The 17135-nt window shown below is 50.0% G+C and overlaps 1 protein-coding gene across 1 annotated transcript; it reads right to left on the bottom strand.

The window, feature by feature from the left end:
- Positions 1-515: 515 nt before the first annotated feature.
- Positions 516-16591, bottom strand: GPKOW (G-patch domain and KOW motifs; the record flags this gene model as incomplete). The annotated part of the gene is given in 10 exon segments (XM_040322717.1): positions 516-740; positions 3225-3310; positions 6444-6513; positions 7199-7271; positions 9039-9252; positions 11866-11998; positions 13333-13534; positions 13693-13799; positions 15939-16066; positions 16438-16591. Coding segments are annotated over 10 exon segments (1296 nt in total), but the record flags the coding sequence as incomplete, so codon positions are not given.
- Positions 16592-17135: the final 544 nt, after the last annotated feature.

Here is a 17135-nt window from a genome sequence, read left to right as displayed (position 1 = left end):
GAAAATTAAGAAATAAAAAAAAAAAAAAAAAAGATAAAAAATGTTGAAAAAAATATTAAATGAAAGTTTTTCTTAGTTTGTTATAACATTTTCGAAATAAGCAATTTTTCTCCTTCACTGATGAGGCGGCATTGACAGGCGACACGGGGGGGGGGGGGGGGGGGGGGGGGGGGGGGGGGGGGGGCCAAAAACAGGTGCCACGGGTAAAAAAATTAATAAAAAAAAAAAAAAAAGGAAGAAAATCTGATCAGTGTGAAAGGGGCTCCCCTGATGAAGTTGGGTCAGTTTTGCCCCCGAAACGTGTTGGATTTCATTGTTATAAATAAGAGAGGTCATCAGAACACCAACATATGCCGCCCCTGGTGTGCAGTGTGATCTGTTTCCACATTTGGAATCCTGGGCGGAGTCTATCCAGGCACCGGCAAGGTTCATTTCAAGGAACTCTCATCAACATCCAAAGGGGTCTCCACATTTCCCGAAACCACCATTAAAAAATAAATAAAAAAACTGCAGAATAATTTTTACAGAAACTTTATTTACAGACGTTAAATAAAATACAACAACAATAAAACCTGAATATAAAAAAAAAAGTTGAACTCCTCGGGGGCGTGTCAGTCCTCGTACTCCCCGGTGTAGTGACAGATGACATCATAGCTGAGGGTGGCCTCACCATCCTGGTGCCCCTGTAACTGTACCAGAGCGCGGCTCTTCTGCCGGTCCCTGTGCAGGATTCTCCCCACCTGGAAGAAATCAGAGGGTCACTGCTCGTCCACAGAGCTTACATCCGTTCACTAAGCGCACATCATAAAAAAACGATCAATCCATGGTGTATTCACACTCAGTCACTATGAGATTCCTTTTCTGTATTCTGAAAAATATACCTGGTTGATCCCCGCTGCTCTTTATCTCCCCCTTCTGTCCATGTCCCCACTGCAGTCAGGGATATTGCAGAGCGGTGTTGGCAGCTCTGCACATGCTCAGTTCTCAGAGTTTCTATGCTGAGCATTTCCTCCCTATCACATCTGAGCAGCCCATGTGACTATAGAGTCACATGTGGGCGTATACACAATGACAGCCCACCTCCTCCATGCCCACTAACCAGCTTAACACAATGGGAGTGGGATATTACATGTAGATTGATGGAGGCTTCACCTCCCCCTAATCCTAACCCCCAACCCTCTAACCCCCTAACCCTCCAACCCCCAACCCCCTAACCCCCAAACCCTCTAATCCCCAACCCTCTAAACCCCAACCCTCTAAACCCCAACCCTAACCCCAACCCTCTAAACCCCAACCCCCTAAACCCCAACCCCCTAAACCCCAACCCCCTAAACCCCAACCCTCTAACCCCCAACCCTAACCCTCTAACCCCCAACCCCCTAAACACCAACCCTCTAACCCCTCTAACCCCCAACCCTCTAACCCCCAACCCTAACCCCCCAACCCCCTAAACACCAACCCTCTAACCCCCTAAACCCCAACCCTCTAACCCCCAACCCTCTTACCCCCAACCCCAACCCTCTAACCCCCTAAACACCAACCCTCTAACCCCCAACCCTCTTACCCCCAACCCCCTAAACCCCAACCCCAGCCCTCTTACCCCCAACCCCAACCCTCTAACCCCCAACCCTAACCCCCCAACCCCCCAACCCTCTAACCCCCTAACCCCCCAACCCTCTAACCCCCAACCCTCTAACCCCCTAACAACCACCCTCTAACCCCCAACCCTAACCCCGACCCTCTAACCCCCTAACCCCCAACCCTCATTCAAATAAAAATAAATGTCCACTCACAAAAATGGTGTCTGTCCCATGACTCGGAATGAGATGCCGATTCACGAGGATTGCCACTGCTCCGTTCCTCCCTGCAGCCAGTGTGCTCTCCACCAAGCGGAAGTGATGTAGTAGCGGTAGTACCCGCCCTTACGCAATTCGTCACATCCAGGACGTCATCAGGAGGCGCTCCTTCTTGTGAATCGGCAGATCATTCCGAGTGTCGGGACGGACACCATTTTTGTGAGTGGACATCATTTTTATATTCGTGGCTTTTTAACAATGTGTGTTGGGACAGGCACTGTTTTTTTGCAAGTGGACATTATTTTTATCTTTGTGGCTTTTTAGCAATAAATAGTTACGCTATGAGGCTCTCTATCGTTAAAAAGCCACAAAGATAAAAATGATGCCCACTTGCAAAAAGCAAGTGCCTCCTGTGCCGACGCTCCGAATGATCTGCCGATTCGCGAGAAGGAGTACCTTCCTGATGACGTCCTGGACGGGACGAAATGCGCAAAGGTCGGGTACTTCTTCACTTCCGCTTGGTGGAGCGCACGCTGGCTCCAAAGAGAAACTGAGCAGTGGCGCTCCTTCTTGTGAATCGGGAGATCATTCTGAGTGTCGGTGACAGGCACCATTTTTGCGAATGTACATTTTTTTATCTTTGTCCCATTTTATAGCGATAGAGTTACGCCATGAGGCTCTCCATCGCTAAAAAGCCACAAAGATAAAAATAATGCCCACTCACAAAAAATAGGATTTTTGTACTCACTGTAAAATCCATTTCTCTGAGTTCATAGACGGACACAGCATCCTTTGACAGTAGGGTTATATCCGGTTCCCCTACTGTCAAAGGATGCTGTGTCCGTCTATGAACGGAAGAGAAATGGTGCCTGTCCCCGACACTCGGAATGATCTAGCGATTCACAAGGAGTGCCATTACCCTTTTCTCTTTGAAGACAGCGTGCGCTCCACCAAGCAGAAGTGACGTACCGGAAGTACTTTCCCTACGCATTTCGTCACGTCTAGGACATCATCAGGAGGTACTCCTCATGAAAAATCGGCAGAGCATTCAGCGCATAGGGACAGGCACCGTTTTTTTGCAAGTGGACATCATTTCTATATTTGTGGCTTTTTAGCGATAAATAGAGTTACGCTATGATGATTCACGAGATTTGCCTCTTGATGATGTCCTGGACGTGACGAAACGCGTGCTGGGACAGGCACCAATTTTGTGAGGAAATCTTTTTTTTCTTTGTGGCTTTTTAGAGTTACCCAATGAGGCTCTCCATGGTATTTTTTTTGGAGGGGGGGGGTCTTTTCTTGAGTTTTCGTGGCTATGTGGAGTCAAAGTTCCTGGTTGGTGATGCAGCACATATGAGCAGCGATTTGAAGCCTGGTTGACCTACCTCAGTATATACACAAAAGATTATTTTCATCAAATTCATTTACCTGCCCCCGATGTTTGCCCAGAACCACCATGACATGGGCTCCCTCTTCTTTTGGTATGACCGTTTCCAGCATTTCCTGTTTTATATCTGAAAGAAAAGAAAGAAAGAAAGAAAAGAAAAGAAAGAAAAGAAAGAAAAGAAAGAAAAGAAAGAAAAGAAAGAAAAGAAAGAAAAGAAAGAAAGAAAGAAAGAAAGAAAGAAAGAAAGAAAGAAAGATCGGGAAATTCAATTCAAATATATAAAATGAGCCAGACTTTCCACCCAGAACATAGAAAACCCAATTGTCTAGACCAGTGGTTCTCAACCTGGGGGTCGGGACCCCTCCGGGGGTCAAATGATGATTTGCCAGGGGTTACCAAATCCTGGGCTGTGCCCTAAAGCCCACACCACTCTCCCAGCTTTTTTGCAACCACCCAGCCGGGCTGTCCCTGGAGCCTGTGGCCACCTAGCTGGGCTGTTGCTGGAGCCCGCGGCCGCCCACTCAGCCTCTTTGCAGCCGCCCATTCAGTTCACAGCATGGTTGGGGGACACAGACTAGAGGTCAGCTGACTGGTGAGGAATGTGAAGTGGGAGGGGCAGGAGGAGACCTCAGATTTTGGCATAGGTGAGAGAGATAAAAGGGAAAGTAAAGAGAGCAAAGGGAGAGTGGTACATCCTAAAATGTACCATAAGGTTTTTTAATACTGTATAAGTGGAAGGGACTCAGGGAGCGCTAAATATCCGTGGGTTAGGGGCGGAAAATCCTTGTCTTGCCTTGGGTGCTGACAACCCACACAACGGAAATAATTTTACTGTTAGGGGTCCCCACAAATGTTATCAAGGGGTCACGGCACTAGAAGGTTGAGAACCACTGGTCTAGACCAAGGGGGTCTCCAAACCTTCTAAACAATGGGCCAGTTTACTGTCCTTCAGACTTTAGGAGGGCTGGGGAAAAAAAAAATCGATTTGAAACGAGTTGCGCGGGCACCGACCAAACCGCGGCCTCGCCCAACAAATCCTGCCCGCAGCTCGCCACAATCCTGGGAACTAGGGTTGTACCGATACCAGTATCGGTATCGGGACCGATACCGAGTATTTGCGGGAGTACTCGTACTCCCGCAAATACCCCCGATACTGAAATAGAATACTTGTTCCCCCCCGCCGCCGCAAACCGCAAAGCCGCCGCCGTTAATCAGCGTGCGGGGAACATTACAGCTTTCGTTTGAATAGCTGTATCCCCGCCGCGTATAGACACTCCCCCTTGCGTGGGATCGGACGGATGATCTGTCCAATCCCGAGCAAGGGGGAGTGTCTATATGCGGCGGGGATACAGCTATTCAAACGAAAGCTGTAATGTTCCCCGCACGCTGATTAACGGCGGCACGTGCGGCATCATCAAGGTATGTAGGACATGGCTGCATTATGTGGGGGACATGGCTGCATTATGTGGGGGACATGGCTGCAATATGTGGGGGAGACCACTGGTCTAGACCAATGTTTTTCAGGATTTCCCTCAGATGAAACGGCTGTGGTAATTACTAAGGCAGGGAAACGGATCAAATCGCCTGTGCAAAATAATGGAAATCCTGAAAACATGACCTGTTTGGGGGGACTTGGGGACTGGAATTGAGAAACATTGGTCTAGACCAGGGGTTCTCAACTACTGAACCACGGCCTCCTCCTACTGGGCCTCCAGGCAACTGAAAATCCCTTAACCTCCCCAACAGTGCTTTCCAGGTGCCCCTCAACCATTCATAGTGGGACCCCTGTACCCCACAATCTCCCACAGTGACCTACTACAGAGACTTCACCCCCCCAAAGTGCTCCCAACCTCCAACAGTGACCCCCAGCCTACTACAGAGCCATCAGCCCCTCAATGTGCTCCCAACCTCTAACAGTGCCCCACGCTGCCCCCCAACCTCCCACAGTGACCCCCAACCTACTACAGAGCCTTGACATGCCTAAAGTGCTCACAGCCTCCAACAGTGTCCCATATTGCCCCCCCAATCTCCCAAAGTGACCGCCAGCCTACTAAAGAGCTTTCAGCCTTCCCAAAGTGCTTCCAACATCCAACAGTGTCCCCCCAACCTCCTGCAGTGTCCCCCCCCCCCCCCAGCCTACTACAGAGCCATCGCCCCCTCAAAGTGCTCCCAACCTCCAACAGTGCCCCACACTGCCCCTCCAACCTCCCACAGTAACCCCCAAAATACTACAGAGCCTTCACACCCCAAGGTGCTTCCAACCTCCAACAGTATCCCACACTGCCCCCCCAAACCTCCTGCAGTGACCTCCAGCCTACTACAGAGACTTCATATGCCTAAAGTGCTCCCAGCCTCCAACAATGTCCAACACTGCCCCTTCAACTTCCCACAGCAAACCCCCAACCTACTACAGAGCCTTCACACCCCCTAGGTGCTCCCAACCTCCAATAGTGCCCCACACTGCCCCCCCCCCACCCACCCACTCAACCTACTACAGAGCCACCGGCCCCTCAAAGTGCTGCCAACCTCCAACAGTACCCCACACTGCCCCTCCACCCACCCAACCTACTACAGAGCCACCGGCCCCTCAAAGTGCTGCCAACCTCCAACAGTGCCCCACACTGCCCTTCCAACCTCCCACAGTGACCCCCAACCTACTACAGAGTCTTCACACGCCAAAAGTGCTCCCAGCTTCAGCTCCCCAAACTGCTTATAACCTCCAACAGTATCCCACATTGCCCCCCAAACCTCCTGCAGTGATCCCCCCAGCCTACTACAGAGTCTTCACACGCCTAAAGTGCTCCCAGCCTCCAACAGTGTCCCATATTGCCCCTCAATGTCCCAAAGTTACCACCAGCCTACTAAAGCGCCTTCAGCCTCCCAACCTCCAACAGTGCCACACACTGCCCCTCCAACAGTGACCCCCAACATACTACAGAGCCTTCAGCCCCCCAAAGTGCTTCCAGCCTTCAACAATGTCCTACACCATTTCCAACCCCCTCCCGCCCCCCAAACATCCCGCGGGGACCTCCAGCCTACCACAGAGTCTTCACACGCCTAAAGTGCTCCCAACCTCTAACAGTGTCCCATATGACCCCCGAATCTCCCAAACTGACCGCCAGCCTACTAAAGAGTCTTCAGCCTCCCCAACCCCCTCCAGAATCCTCACCCCCACCACAGGTCCACCAAGTCTGGTGCAAGCCTCCCCCAACCCCCCCCAGAACCTCCACCCCCCCCCCCATTCCCAGGCAGGACCTCACCTTCTAAGATCCGTCCGGATTCTGTACGACAAATGCAGCTTGTGGGACTCACGACGTCCTCCACCAACATCTGTGTGGATTCAGGAAGAAGAGAAAAAAGGAAAATGAGTGGATCTGTTGAATACAAGACATGAGGAATATGACCGGGTCCCCCCAGCTATATACTGAACTCTAGCCTTCCCTTGCAGCAAGTCCTGAACATTATATAAAAAGGAAACACATCTCCAGCATCCCTTTAGACGTGTATGTTTTTTGGGTGTTTGCAGATATTACCTGTCGAATCTGTTGATCCAATGCTTGATTATAAATTACAGATTACATAGCCAGAGTTATATTAAAAAGGATCACTTTCCTGGCGTTCCTGCCATAAAAGGAACACATCCCTAGCATCCCTTTAGATGTGCATGCCTCTTGGGTGGTGCAGACTTTAGCTGTGCAATTTGATGCTTGATTACAAATTGCACAGCTAAAGTATATATTTTTTATATATATATATATATATATATATATATATATATATATATATATATATATATATATATATATATATATATATATAAAAATATAAAAAATAAACAAATAAAAACACACATCCACGGCATCCCTGCCATAGAAGAAAACATCCCCAGAGTCCCTTTAGATATGCATGCTTCTTAGGCGAGGCAGATTTTACTGTGCAATCTGTTGATCAAACGCTCTCTCCACCTGTCAGGGAGATTCCAGTGTTAGACAGACAACAATAAATCATTGCATACCTTAGAATTGTAATATTTCCCTCCACTATAGTGCTTGTTGATGAAGCGCACTTTCAGATCCCGATGTAACCAGCTGAGGAAGAAGCAAAACAATGGGAGGCGATGGGATGGGATTGGGAGATTTTTTTATAACTATAGATTTTCATGGGGAGGGGAGGATCTACCCCAGGGGAAGGAGGAGGAGGAGAAGGAGAAGGAGAAGAAGGAGAGAGGAGGATGAGGATGAGGATGAGAAAGGAGAAGAAGAAAGGAGGAGGAGAAAAGGAGAAGAAGAAAGGAGGAGAAGAAAGGAGAAGAAGAAGAAAGGAGAAGAAGAAGAAAGGAGAAGAAGAAGAAAGGAGAAGAAGAAGAAAGGAGACGAAGAAGAAAGGAGACGAAGAAGAAAGGAGAAGAAGAAGAAAGGAGAAGAAGAAAAAGAAAGAAGAAGAAAGGAGAAAAAGAAAGAAGAAGAAAGGAGAAGAAAAAGAAAGGAGAAAAAGAAAGGAGAAAAAGAAAGGAGAAAAAGAAAGGAGGAGAAGAAGAAAAAGAAAGGAGGAGAAGAAAGGAGAAGAAGAAGAAAAAGAAAGGAGGAGAAGAAGAAAAAGAAAGGAGGAGAAGAAAGGAGAAGAAGAAGAAAAAGAAAGGAGGAGAAGAAGAAAAAGAAAGGAGGAGAAGCAGAAGAAAGGACAAAGGAGGAGAAGAAAGAAGGACAAAGGAGGAGAAGAAAGAAGGACAAAGGAGGAGAAGAAAGGAGAAGAAAAAAAGGAGGAGAAGAAAGGAGAAGAAAAAAGGAGAAGAAAAAAGGAGAAGAAAAAAGGAGGAGAAGAAAGGAGAAGAGGAGAAGAAGAAAAGAGAAGAAGAAGAAAAGAGAAGAAGAAAGAAGAAAGAAGAATAAAGGAGAAGAAAGAAGAAGAAGAAGAAGAAAGAAGAAGAAGAAAGAAGAAGAAAGAAGAAGAAGAAAGAAGAAGAAGAAAGAAGAAGAAGAAGAAGAAGAAGGAAGAAGAAGAAGGAAGAAGAAGAAGAAGAAGAAGAAGAAGAAGAAGAAGAAGAAGAAGAAGAAGAAGAAGAAGAAGAAGAAGAAGAAAGGAGGAGAAAGGAGAAAAAGAAAGGAGAAAAAGAAAGGAGAAAAAGAAAGGAGAAGAAAGGAGGAGGAGAAGAAGAAAGGGGGAGAAGAAGAAAGGGGGAGGGAGGAGAAAGGAGAAGAAAGGAGGAGAAAAGAGAAGAAAAAAAAAGGAGGAGAAAGCAGGAGGAGAAAGCAGGAGGAGAAAGCAGGAGGAGAAAGCAGGAGGAGATGAAAGGAGGAGAAAAGAGAAAGGAGAAGAAAAAAGGAGAAGAGGAAGGAGAAGGTCCACCCCGGTGTACAGGATGACAGGAGGTCCACCCGGTGTATAGTACAGGAGGAGGAAGGGGGGGGGAGTTCCACCTTGGAGGAGGAGGGGGATCCACCCCAGTGTACAGTACAGGAGGAGGAAAGGGGGGGGTTTCACCCCGGAGGAGGAAGAAGAGGACTAGGAGGAGTCTATCCCAGTGTAAAGGAGGAGGAGGGGAGGTCTACCCTGGTGTAAGAAGAGGACTACCCCTGGTGTGGAGGAGGAGAACCACCCCGGTGTGTACATAAGGAGGGGAGGTCTACCCCGGTGTACAGTACAGGAGGAGGAAAGGGGGGGTCTACCCTGGTGTAGGAGGAGGAGGACCACCCCGGTGTGTACATAAGGAGGGGAGGTCTACCCCGGTGTACAGGAGGAGGGGGGGGGCGGAAGAGGAGGGGGGGGCGGAAGTCTAGGAAGTGTCATTCTATGATACCAGCACAGTCCAGGAACAGGAAGAAGCTCCCAGCCCCTCCCCCGCCATGTTGGCTCACCTGGGCTCCTCCTGCTTGGGTTTCTTCTTGTCTCTGTCGGGACTCCTCGGTTGGGGTCTTTTGCTGCCGGAACTTTCCTTCTTTTTCCCCTCCGGGGTTTCCTCTCTTCTACTCTTCTCCTTTTCCGGGGAACGCTCTTTGGGTTTCTCCTCTTTGGGTTTCTCCTCTTTGGCGTCCTTCTCCTCCCTCTTCTTCTCCGCTTTACTAAACCGGCCTGGAAAAAAAGATCTATATTCAATTCTACCAATAAGAACGCCAGCCCATCCAATACAAAGTATTATTATTAAATGTATTCAACTTCAATGCAGATATTTTCCCCTGCAATACTTCTGTCTGCCACTAGATGTCCTCGGTATGATGGCCGGCATTATTCATTCTTTTGCTTTTGCTGCAATATTCACCTTCAACCCAGAGACTCTCCATTCCGCCTGCAGTACTTTGTGCTGCCACTAGATGTCCTCAGTCTGATGTCCATCAATTTTTTTCAACCCATTTTATTTCTGAGCTCTCCCAAGAGGCTGACCCATGGGGTCACCTTCAGGTACTTCCACTGCTTGCATTGCACACTGCCGGCACAGAAAGCCAGCGATGAGAAGCTGCAGCGTGATGAACTCAACTTCACTCTGCTCTCTCCACCTATCAGCATGCTTGAACGGATACAACCTATCTCTTCTCGTCCGAGTCATCCCGGACGAGCCCCCAACCGATATCTGAACAGTGAAAGGAGAAGCAGCACATTAATGAGCTCAACTTTCAGTCACTCTGCTCTCTTCTCCTATCAGCATGCTCCCATTTCAGCACAATGGACGGATTGGTTCCTCGTGCTGCTTCTACCTCTCAAACCTCAGCCCTGCTGTACAGGGACTTCAGGAGGTCACATTCAGGTACTTACATATAAAAATAAACATATCATGATGAATTATTGAATACACGGCTGCAATCATTTGGAAAAAAAAAAAATATTCTTCCCACACGTCCATGGGTGCGGCGGCCATGTTTATTATTAGCAGCACAGAGATTTTTACTGCTCTTCTTATCTCTGCATTACATTCAATTAGAAGATATCTTTATACACTACTCAGGTCACTGACTGCACTGTCTGACACACAGCCAGCCCCTAGGGGGAGCCCCTACACACAGGCAGCCACTAGGGGGAGCCCCTACACACAGGCGGCCCCTAGGGGGGAGCCCCCACACACAGGGGGCCCCTAGGGGGAGCCCCTACACACAGGCAGCCACTAGGGGGGAGACCCCACACACAGGCGGCCACTAGGGGGAGCCCCCACACACAGGCGGCCACTAGGGGGAGCCCCTACACAAAGGCGGCCACTAGGGGGGAGCCCCCACACACAGGCGGCCACTAGGGGGGAGCCCCCACACACAGGCGGCCACTAGGGGGGAGCCCCCACACACACAGGCGGCCACTAGGGCGGAGCCCCCACACACACAGGCGGCCACTAGGGCAGAGCCCCCACACACAGGCTGCCACTAGGGCGGAGCCCCCACACACACAGGCGGCCACTAGGGCAGAGCCCCCACACACAGGCTGCCACTAGGGCAGAGCCCCCACACACAGGCTGCCACTAGGGCAGAGCCCCCACACACAGGCTGCCACTAGGGCAGAGCCCCCACACACAGGCTGCCACTAGGGCAGAGCCCCCACACACAGGGGGAGCCCCTACACACAGGCAGGAGCCCCCACACACAGGCGGCCCCTAGGGGGAGCCCCCACACACAGGCGCCCCCTAGGGGAGCCCCTACACACAGGCGGCCACTAGGGGGAGCCCCTACACACAGGCGAGAGCCCCTACACACAGGCTGCCCCTAGGGGGGGCCCAACACACAGGCGGCCACTAGGGGGAGCCCCTACACACAGGCTGCCCCTAGGGGGGGCCCAACACACAGGCGGCCACTAGGGGGGAGCCCCTACACACAGGCGGCCACTAGGGGGGGGAGCCCCTACACACACACAGGTGGCCACTAGGGGGAGCCCCCACACACAGGTGGCCACTAGGGGGGAGCCCCCACACACAGGCGGGAGCCCCACACACACACACGTAGCCACTAGGGGGAGCCCCCCCACACAGGCGGGATCCCCCACACACAGGCGGCCGCTAGGGGGGAGCCCCTACACACAGGCAGCCACAAAAATGCGTAATTCTGGATATATTTTTGTTGTTTTTCTGTCTCTCAACGACCATTAAAATTATAGACTGATGATTTCTTTGTCAGTGGGGCATACGTACAAAATCAGCGGGGGGGGTCAAATACTTTTTCCCCTCACTGTAATAGAGCTTTAAGACTGAAATAAAAGCAGAATTCCTCTAGTTTGGGGGGTCAGCTGTCCCCTCACATAAAGAAAACTGCTCACAGATCTCCCTATAGAAGTGGTTGTAGAACAGCCTTCCCTCAGGCACACATCATCCTGCGGCGGCGGCGCTAATTGCGCGCATGGCGTGCAGTTGGACGGAGTCCAGTGTCAATCAGTAACCTGTCTGTAAAGTTTCCAAGTAACCAATCAGGATGGGGAGTCATAAACGGCTGGCAATGTTTAGTCTATTGCTATCTTATCTGAACCCGGACGCGGAGGGAGGAGGCGCGCGCCGCTATCAGGACGGCAGAGGTTTGTGGTCACATGGGTTAGAAGAGGTGACAACGCCCATCTTATGTCTAATAACTCATGTGATGTAATTATCCGAAGCGCGTATCTTGGGATTGCATAACCTGGGTAATAATACAGACGGGGCACATCTGGGCGTGAGACCCGACCAGTCACATCCAGTTTCATCGGCGTGTTCGGGCGACGAAGCGAAAAGGTTTGACTCACTCAGATCTTTGGCGTATTTTGTGTACTCTGCGCTGCTGACCAACTTCAACCCGAACTGCGACACCGTCACCACTTTTCCTCCGATCGCCAGCTTTACCATCGCACGGCAATTGTCCGCGTCAATGCCTTCCACCTGCGGAAGAGACGGAAAAGGCAACATTGTATCAATGCAAGCGTGGTATGATAGCCATACGAAATGCAGGAAAATGATGGAACGATTGAACCAAAGATCGAGCATGCCAGGAGCAAAAATGGCCGACGTCGGTCAGTTGTGGCTACAAGAAATAAAATCATACACGGCTGATCGATGGAATTTTCTGGGTCCTCGTAAATCATGATCAATCTACATGTAACGGCGTGGAAATGCCATCTATTGGCATTTTGTCCCCCCCGTCACAACCAATTAACTATGTAACGGATTGAAAATGCCATCGATTGACTTTGTACGATCGTTTTCTTCCCCAGAGGCCCGGGCTCTGTGCAGGACACTCGAGTTCCTCCACACTCAACTGGTCACACCATGTCTTTATGGAGCTGGCTTTGTACGCAGGGGCACAGTCATGGTGGAACAGAAAAGGGTGTTCAATATTGAGGGACCAGAGGGGGCTTAGCGGGGTTGAGGGTCCAAGGGGGGGCTCAGCAGGGTTGAGGGTCCGGGGGGGGCTCAGCAGGGTTGAGGGTCCAAGGGGGGGGCTCAGCAGGGTTGAGGGTCCAAGGGGGGGGCTCAGCAGGGTTGAGGGTCCAAGGGGGGGGGGGGCAGCAGGGTTGAGGGTCCGGGGGGGGGGGGGCTCAGAAGGGTTGAGGGACCAGGGGGGGGGGGGCTCAGTAGGGTTGAGGGACCAGGGGGGGGGGCTCAGTAGGGTTGAGGGTCCGGAAGGGGGCTCAGTAGGGTTGAGGGTCCGGAAGGGGGCTCAGTAGGGTTGAGGGTCCGGAAGGGGGCTCAGTAGGGTTGAGGGTCCGGAAGGGGGCTCAGTAGGGTTGAGGGTCCGGAAGGGGGCTCAGTAGGGTTGAGGGTCCGGAAGGGGGCTCAGTAGGGTTGAGGGTCCGGAAGGGGGCTCAGTAGGGTTGAGGGCCCAGGGGGGGGTTCAGTAGGGTTGAGGGCCCATGGGGGGGGGGCTCAGTAGGGTTGAGGGCCCATGGGGGGGGGGGCGCTCAGAAGGGTTGAGGGCCCAGCGGGGGGGCTCAGTAGGGTTAAGGGCCCAGGGGGGGGGGCGCTCAGATGGGTTGAGGGCCCAGGGGGGGGGCTCAGTAGGTTTGAGGGCCCAGGGGGGGGGGGGCTCAGTAGGGTTGAGGGTCAGGTGCTGTGCAGGACACTTCTGTCCTTTCACACAAAACTAGTCACGTCTTTATGGACTTGGCTTTGTACATAGGGGGGTTCACAAACTTTTGACCATAATAAAGCATCAACATACATTTTTGAAGTAGCGTTTCGTCACTCCCTTGGCACAGATAAGACGTCACTCGTACCTTTCCGTAGAGCTCCTTGTGGGTTCCATTCTGTATCAGAACTGCACTTCCAGTGCCCAGGCCTTTGGCTTCTTCCTTGGGCTCCTCGCCGGGCTTCAGGGGCTTACGGGGTTTCTGGGGCTCCAGATCATGTAAAGCACCGCGATCAGCGCCTAATCCCAGACCTCTGGGGCGCAACTTCTGTTCCATAGGCTTAATGTCTCTATGGAATAAACACATTGAAAGGAATATCTTTTCACCAAATGTAACCTTTGCTCCGGTGTGAGGACCGGTCACCATCAAGGTCTTCCTTTATGATTGGGGGATTGGAGGCTCTTTGGTGATCATCTAATAGTCACCTAACAAGTCATAGAAACTCACTGTTTAAACGTCTTCCCAATGCCTTCCCCCTCTTTCCAGCCCATTCCTCGAAGCATGGCCATCCCATACTGCTCCACAGGAACCACTTCATAGTCTGCCGCCTCCGCCTGGGAAAGAGAAGTGACAGTTAGGAGGCCGATAGAACCCAACATAGGGAACTGATCACATAGGAGAGAATGACTGTGTGCGTGTGTAATATTATATATATATTTTTTTTTTGGATAGAGAGAGGCGAAGGGATGAGGAGGAAGGGAGGAAGGAAGGGATGAGAAGGAAGGGAGGAAGGAATGAGAAGGAAGGGAGGAAGGAAGGAATGAGAAGGAAGGGAGGAAGGAAGGAATGAGAAGGAAGGAATGAGAAGGAAGGAATGAGAAGGAAGGAATGAGAAGGAAGGGATGAGAAGGAAGGGATGAGAAGGAAGGGATGAGAAGGAAGGGATGAGAAGGAAGGGATGAGAAGGAAGGGATGAGAAGGAAGGGAAGGAAGGGATGAGAAGGAAGGGAAGGAAGGGATGAGAAGGAAGGGAAGGAAGGGATGAGAAGGAAGGGAAGGAAGGGATGAGAAGGAATGAGAAGGGAAGGAAGGGAAGGAAGGGATGAGAAGGAAGGGATGAGAAGGAAGGGATGAGAAGGAAGGGAAGGAAGGGATGAGAAGGAAGGGATGAGAAGGGATGAGAGGGAAGGAAGGAAGGAAGGGACGGAAGAAGGAAGGAAGGGACGGAAGAAGGAAGGAAGGGACGAGAAGGGAAGAAGGAAGGAAGGGACGAGAAGGGAAGAAGGAAGGAAGGAAGGAAGGAAGGGACGAGAAGGGAAGAAGGAAGGAAGGAAGGAAGGAAGGGACGAGAAGGGAAGAAGGAAGGAGAAGGGAAGAAGGAATGGACGAGGGAGGGAAGAAGGGATGAGAAGGAAGGGAAGAAGGAAGGGAAGAAGGGAGGGAATGGACGCGAAGGAAGGAATGGACGCGAAGGAAGGAAGGAAGGAATGGACAAGGAAGGGAGAAGAGAACGAGAGAAGAAAAGAGAAGAGAACGAGAGAAGAAAAGAAAAGAGAACGAGAGAAGAAAAGAAAAGAGAACGAGAGAAGAAAAGAAAAGAGAACGAGAGAAGAAAAGAAAAGAGAACGAGAGAAGAAAAGAAAAGAGAACGAGAGAAGAAAAGAAAAGAGAACGAGAGAAGAAGAGAAAAGAGAACGAGAGAAGAAGAGAAAAGAGAACGAGAGAAGAAGAGAAAAGAGAACGAGAGAAGAAAAGAAAAGAGAACGAGAGAAGAAGAGAAAAGAGAACGAGAGAAGAAAAGAGAACGAGAGAAGAAAAGAAAAGAGAACGAGAGAAGAAGAGAAAAGAGAACGAGAGAAGAAGAGAAAAGAGAACGAGAGAAGAAAAGAAAAGAGAACGAGAGAAGAAAAGAAAAGAGAACGAGAGAAGAAAAGAAAAGAGAACGAGAGAAGAAAAGAGAACGAGAGAAGAAAAGAGAACGAGAGAAGAAAAGAGAACGAGAGAAGAAAAGAGAACGAGAGAAGAAAAGAGAACGAGAGAAGAAAAGAGAACGAGAGAAGAAAAGAGAACGAGAGAAGAAAAGAGAACGAGAGAAGAAAAGAGAACGAGAGAAGAAAAGAGAACGAGAGAAGAAAAGAGAACGAGAGAAGAAAAGAGAACGAGGGAAGAAAAGAGAACGAGAGAAGAAAAGAGAACGAGAGAAGAAAAGAGAACGAGAGAAGAAAAGAGAACGAGAGAAGAAAAGAGAACGAGAGAAGAAAAGAGAACGAGAGAAGAAAAGAGAACGAGAGAAGAGGGAATAGAAGAAAAGAGAACGAGAGAAGAAAAGAGAACGAGAGAAGAGGGAATAGAAGAAAAGAGAACGAGAGAAGAAAAGAAAAGAGAACGAGAGAAGAAAAGAAAAGAGAACGAGAGAAGAAAAGAAAAGAGAACGAGAGAAGAAAAGAGAACGAGAGAAGAAAAGAGAACGAGAGAAGAGGGAATAGAAGAAAAGAGAACGAGAGAAGAAAAGAGAACGAGAGAAGAAAAGAGAACGAGAGAAGAAAAGAGAACGAGAGAAGAAAAGAGAACGAGAGAAGAAAAGAGAACGAGAGAAGAAAAGAGAACGAGAGAAGAAAAGAGAACGAGAGAAGAAAAGAGAACGAGAGAAGAAAAGAGAACGAGAGAAGAAAAGAGAACGAGAGAAGAAAAGAGAACGAGAGAAGAGGGAGAAGAAGAAAAGAGAAGACATGGGTTTCCATGAGAAGACGTACAGGTTCTGGCCTCAGGTCCACATTCACTTTGTCTCCATCTTCAAACCCGGTGGGAACTTTGTTCTGCAGGAGGAGGGGGATGCTGAGCGACTGATCCCCGGAATCCTCCACCTCCGTCTTCCGGGACTCTAAGAATAAAAAGTCCAGACTAGGAATATTATTCAGTACAATGTGAGTGGGAAAGTGACGTGTAAATTCGGAACTCTCACTTCCTGCCAGGAACGTTCCCTCTTACTACAAATACGATGACACAATGCAGATCAGGGCATTATATTGGGAAGTGAGTGAGATTTGGGGGGTGGGGGGGTCATTACTGTGCTGATCGCTGTTCTCCTTGCTGGAGGTTCTGACACAAGGAAGCAAAGCCCCGCCCTCTACCAAGATGGCCGCCTCCACACAATGTAGAACAATGGGGGGAAAGATCAGCTGCAGGGGGGCCACATGTAATACTGGTGACCAGTCCTTTGCTTTCTGCCCCCCCCCCCCCCCATGTCTGTACCTGCAATCAGCTCTTGCACAGCCTGCGAGAGAACGGCGTCCTCCTCCTCCATCGGGGGGGCGTCATCTTCAGCCTTCTCTTTGGTCTTGCTTTGCAGGGACCACCTGTTCTTCTGTATGAGGGGGATGACCAGAGGCTTCACCACAGGCGTCGGAGTAGCGCTGCAAGATGGAAGATTTGTTCAGAAAAAGCATAAGTACCACTAAATGGCCACTAGATGGAGCTGAGGATCATGGGAAATAATAAATACATGTTAGCAAGAAGAAATACAATGTAACAATTCTAGAGAACGCTGGAGGGAATGATTAAATAAGCGGGGCTCCCGTAGTAGCAATGAGTACATCTATTTTCCAATTCCCTCCAGTGTTCTCTGCAATCGTTACATTGTATCTCTTGTTACTACAATGTATTTATTTCCTGAGATCCTCAGCGGCCCATCTAGTGGCCATAGTGCGCTATTTCCCCGTTTCAGTCTGGAGGGATTTGGCAAAAAAAAAAAAAAAGTAATCATTGCTACTATGGGATCTCTGTGTGTTTGCCAATTCCAGGGCCCCTCCCACAGCTTTATTCTATTCTCCTCCCCCCTCCTGTAGTGGGTGGAGCCTACTGGCCCCCTCCTACAGCTTTATTCTAGTCTCCTCCCCCCTCCTGTAGTGGGTGGAGCCTACTGGTCCCCTCCTACAGCTTTATTCTAGTCT

The sequence above is a fragment of the Rana temporaria genome, chromosome 9 (genome assembly GCF_905171775.1).
Source record: "Rana temporaria chromosome 9, aRanTem1.1, whole genome shotgun sequence".
Taxonomy (NCBI): Eukaryota; Metazoa; Chordata; class Amphibia; order Anura; family Ranidae; genus Rana; species Rana temporaria.
Note: the sequence above shows the minus strand (reverse complement) of the source record. Positions and strands in the feature narration are given on the sequence as shown.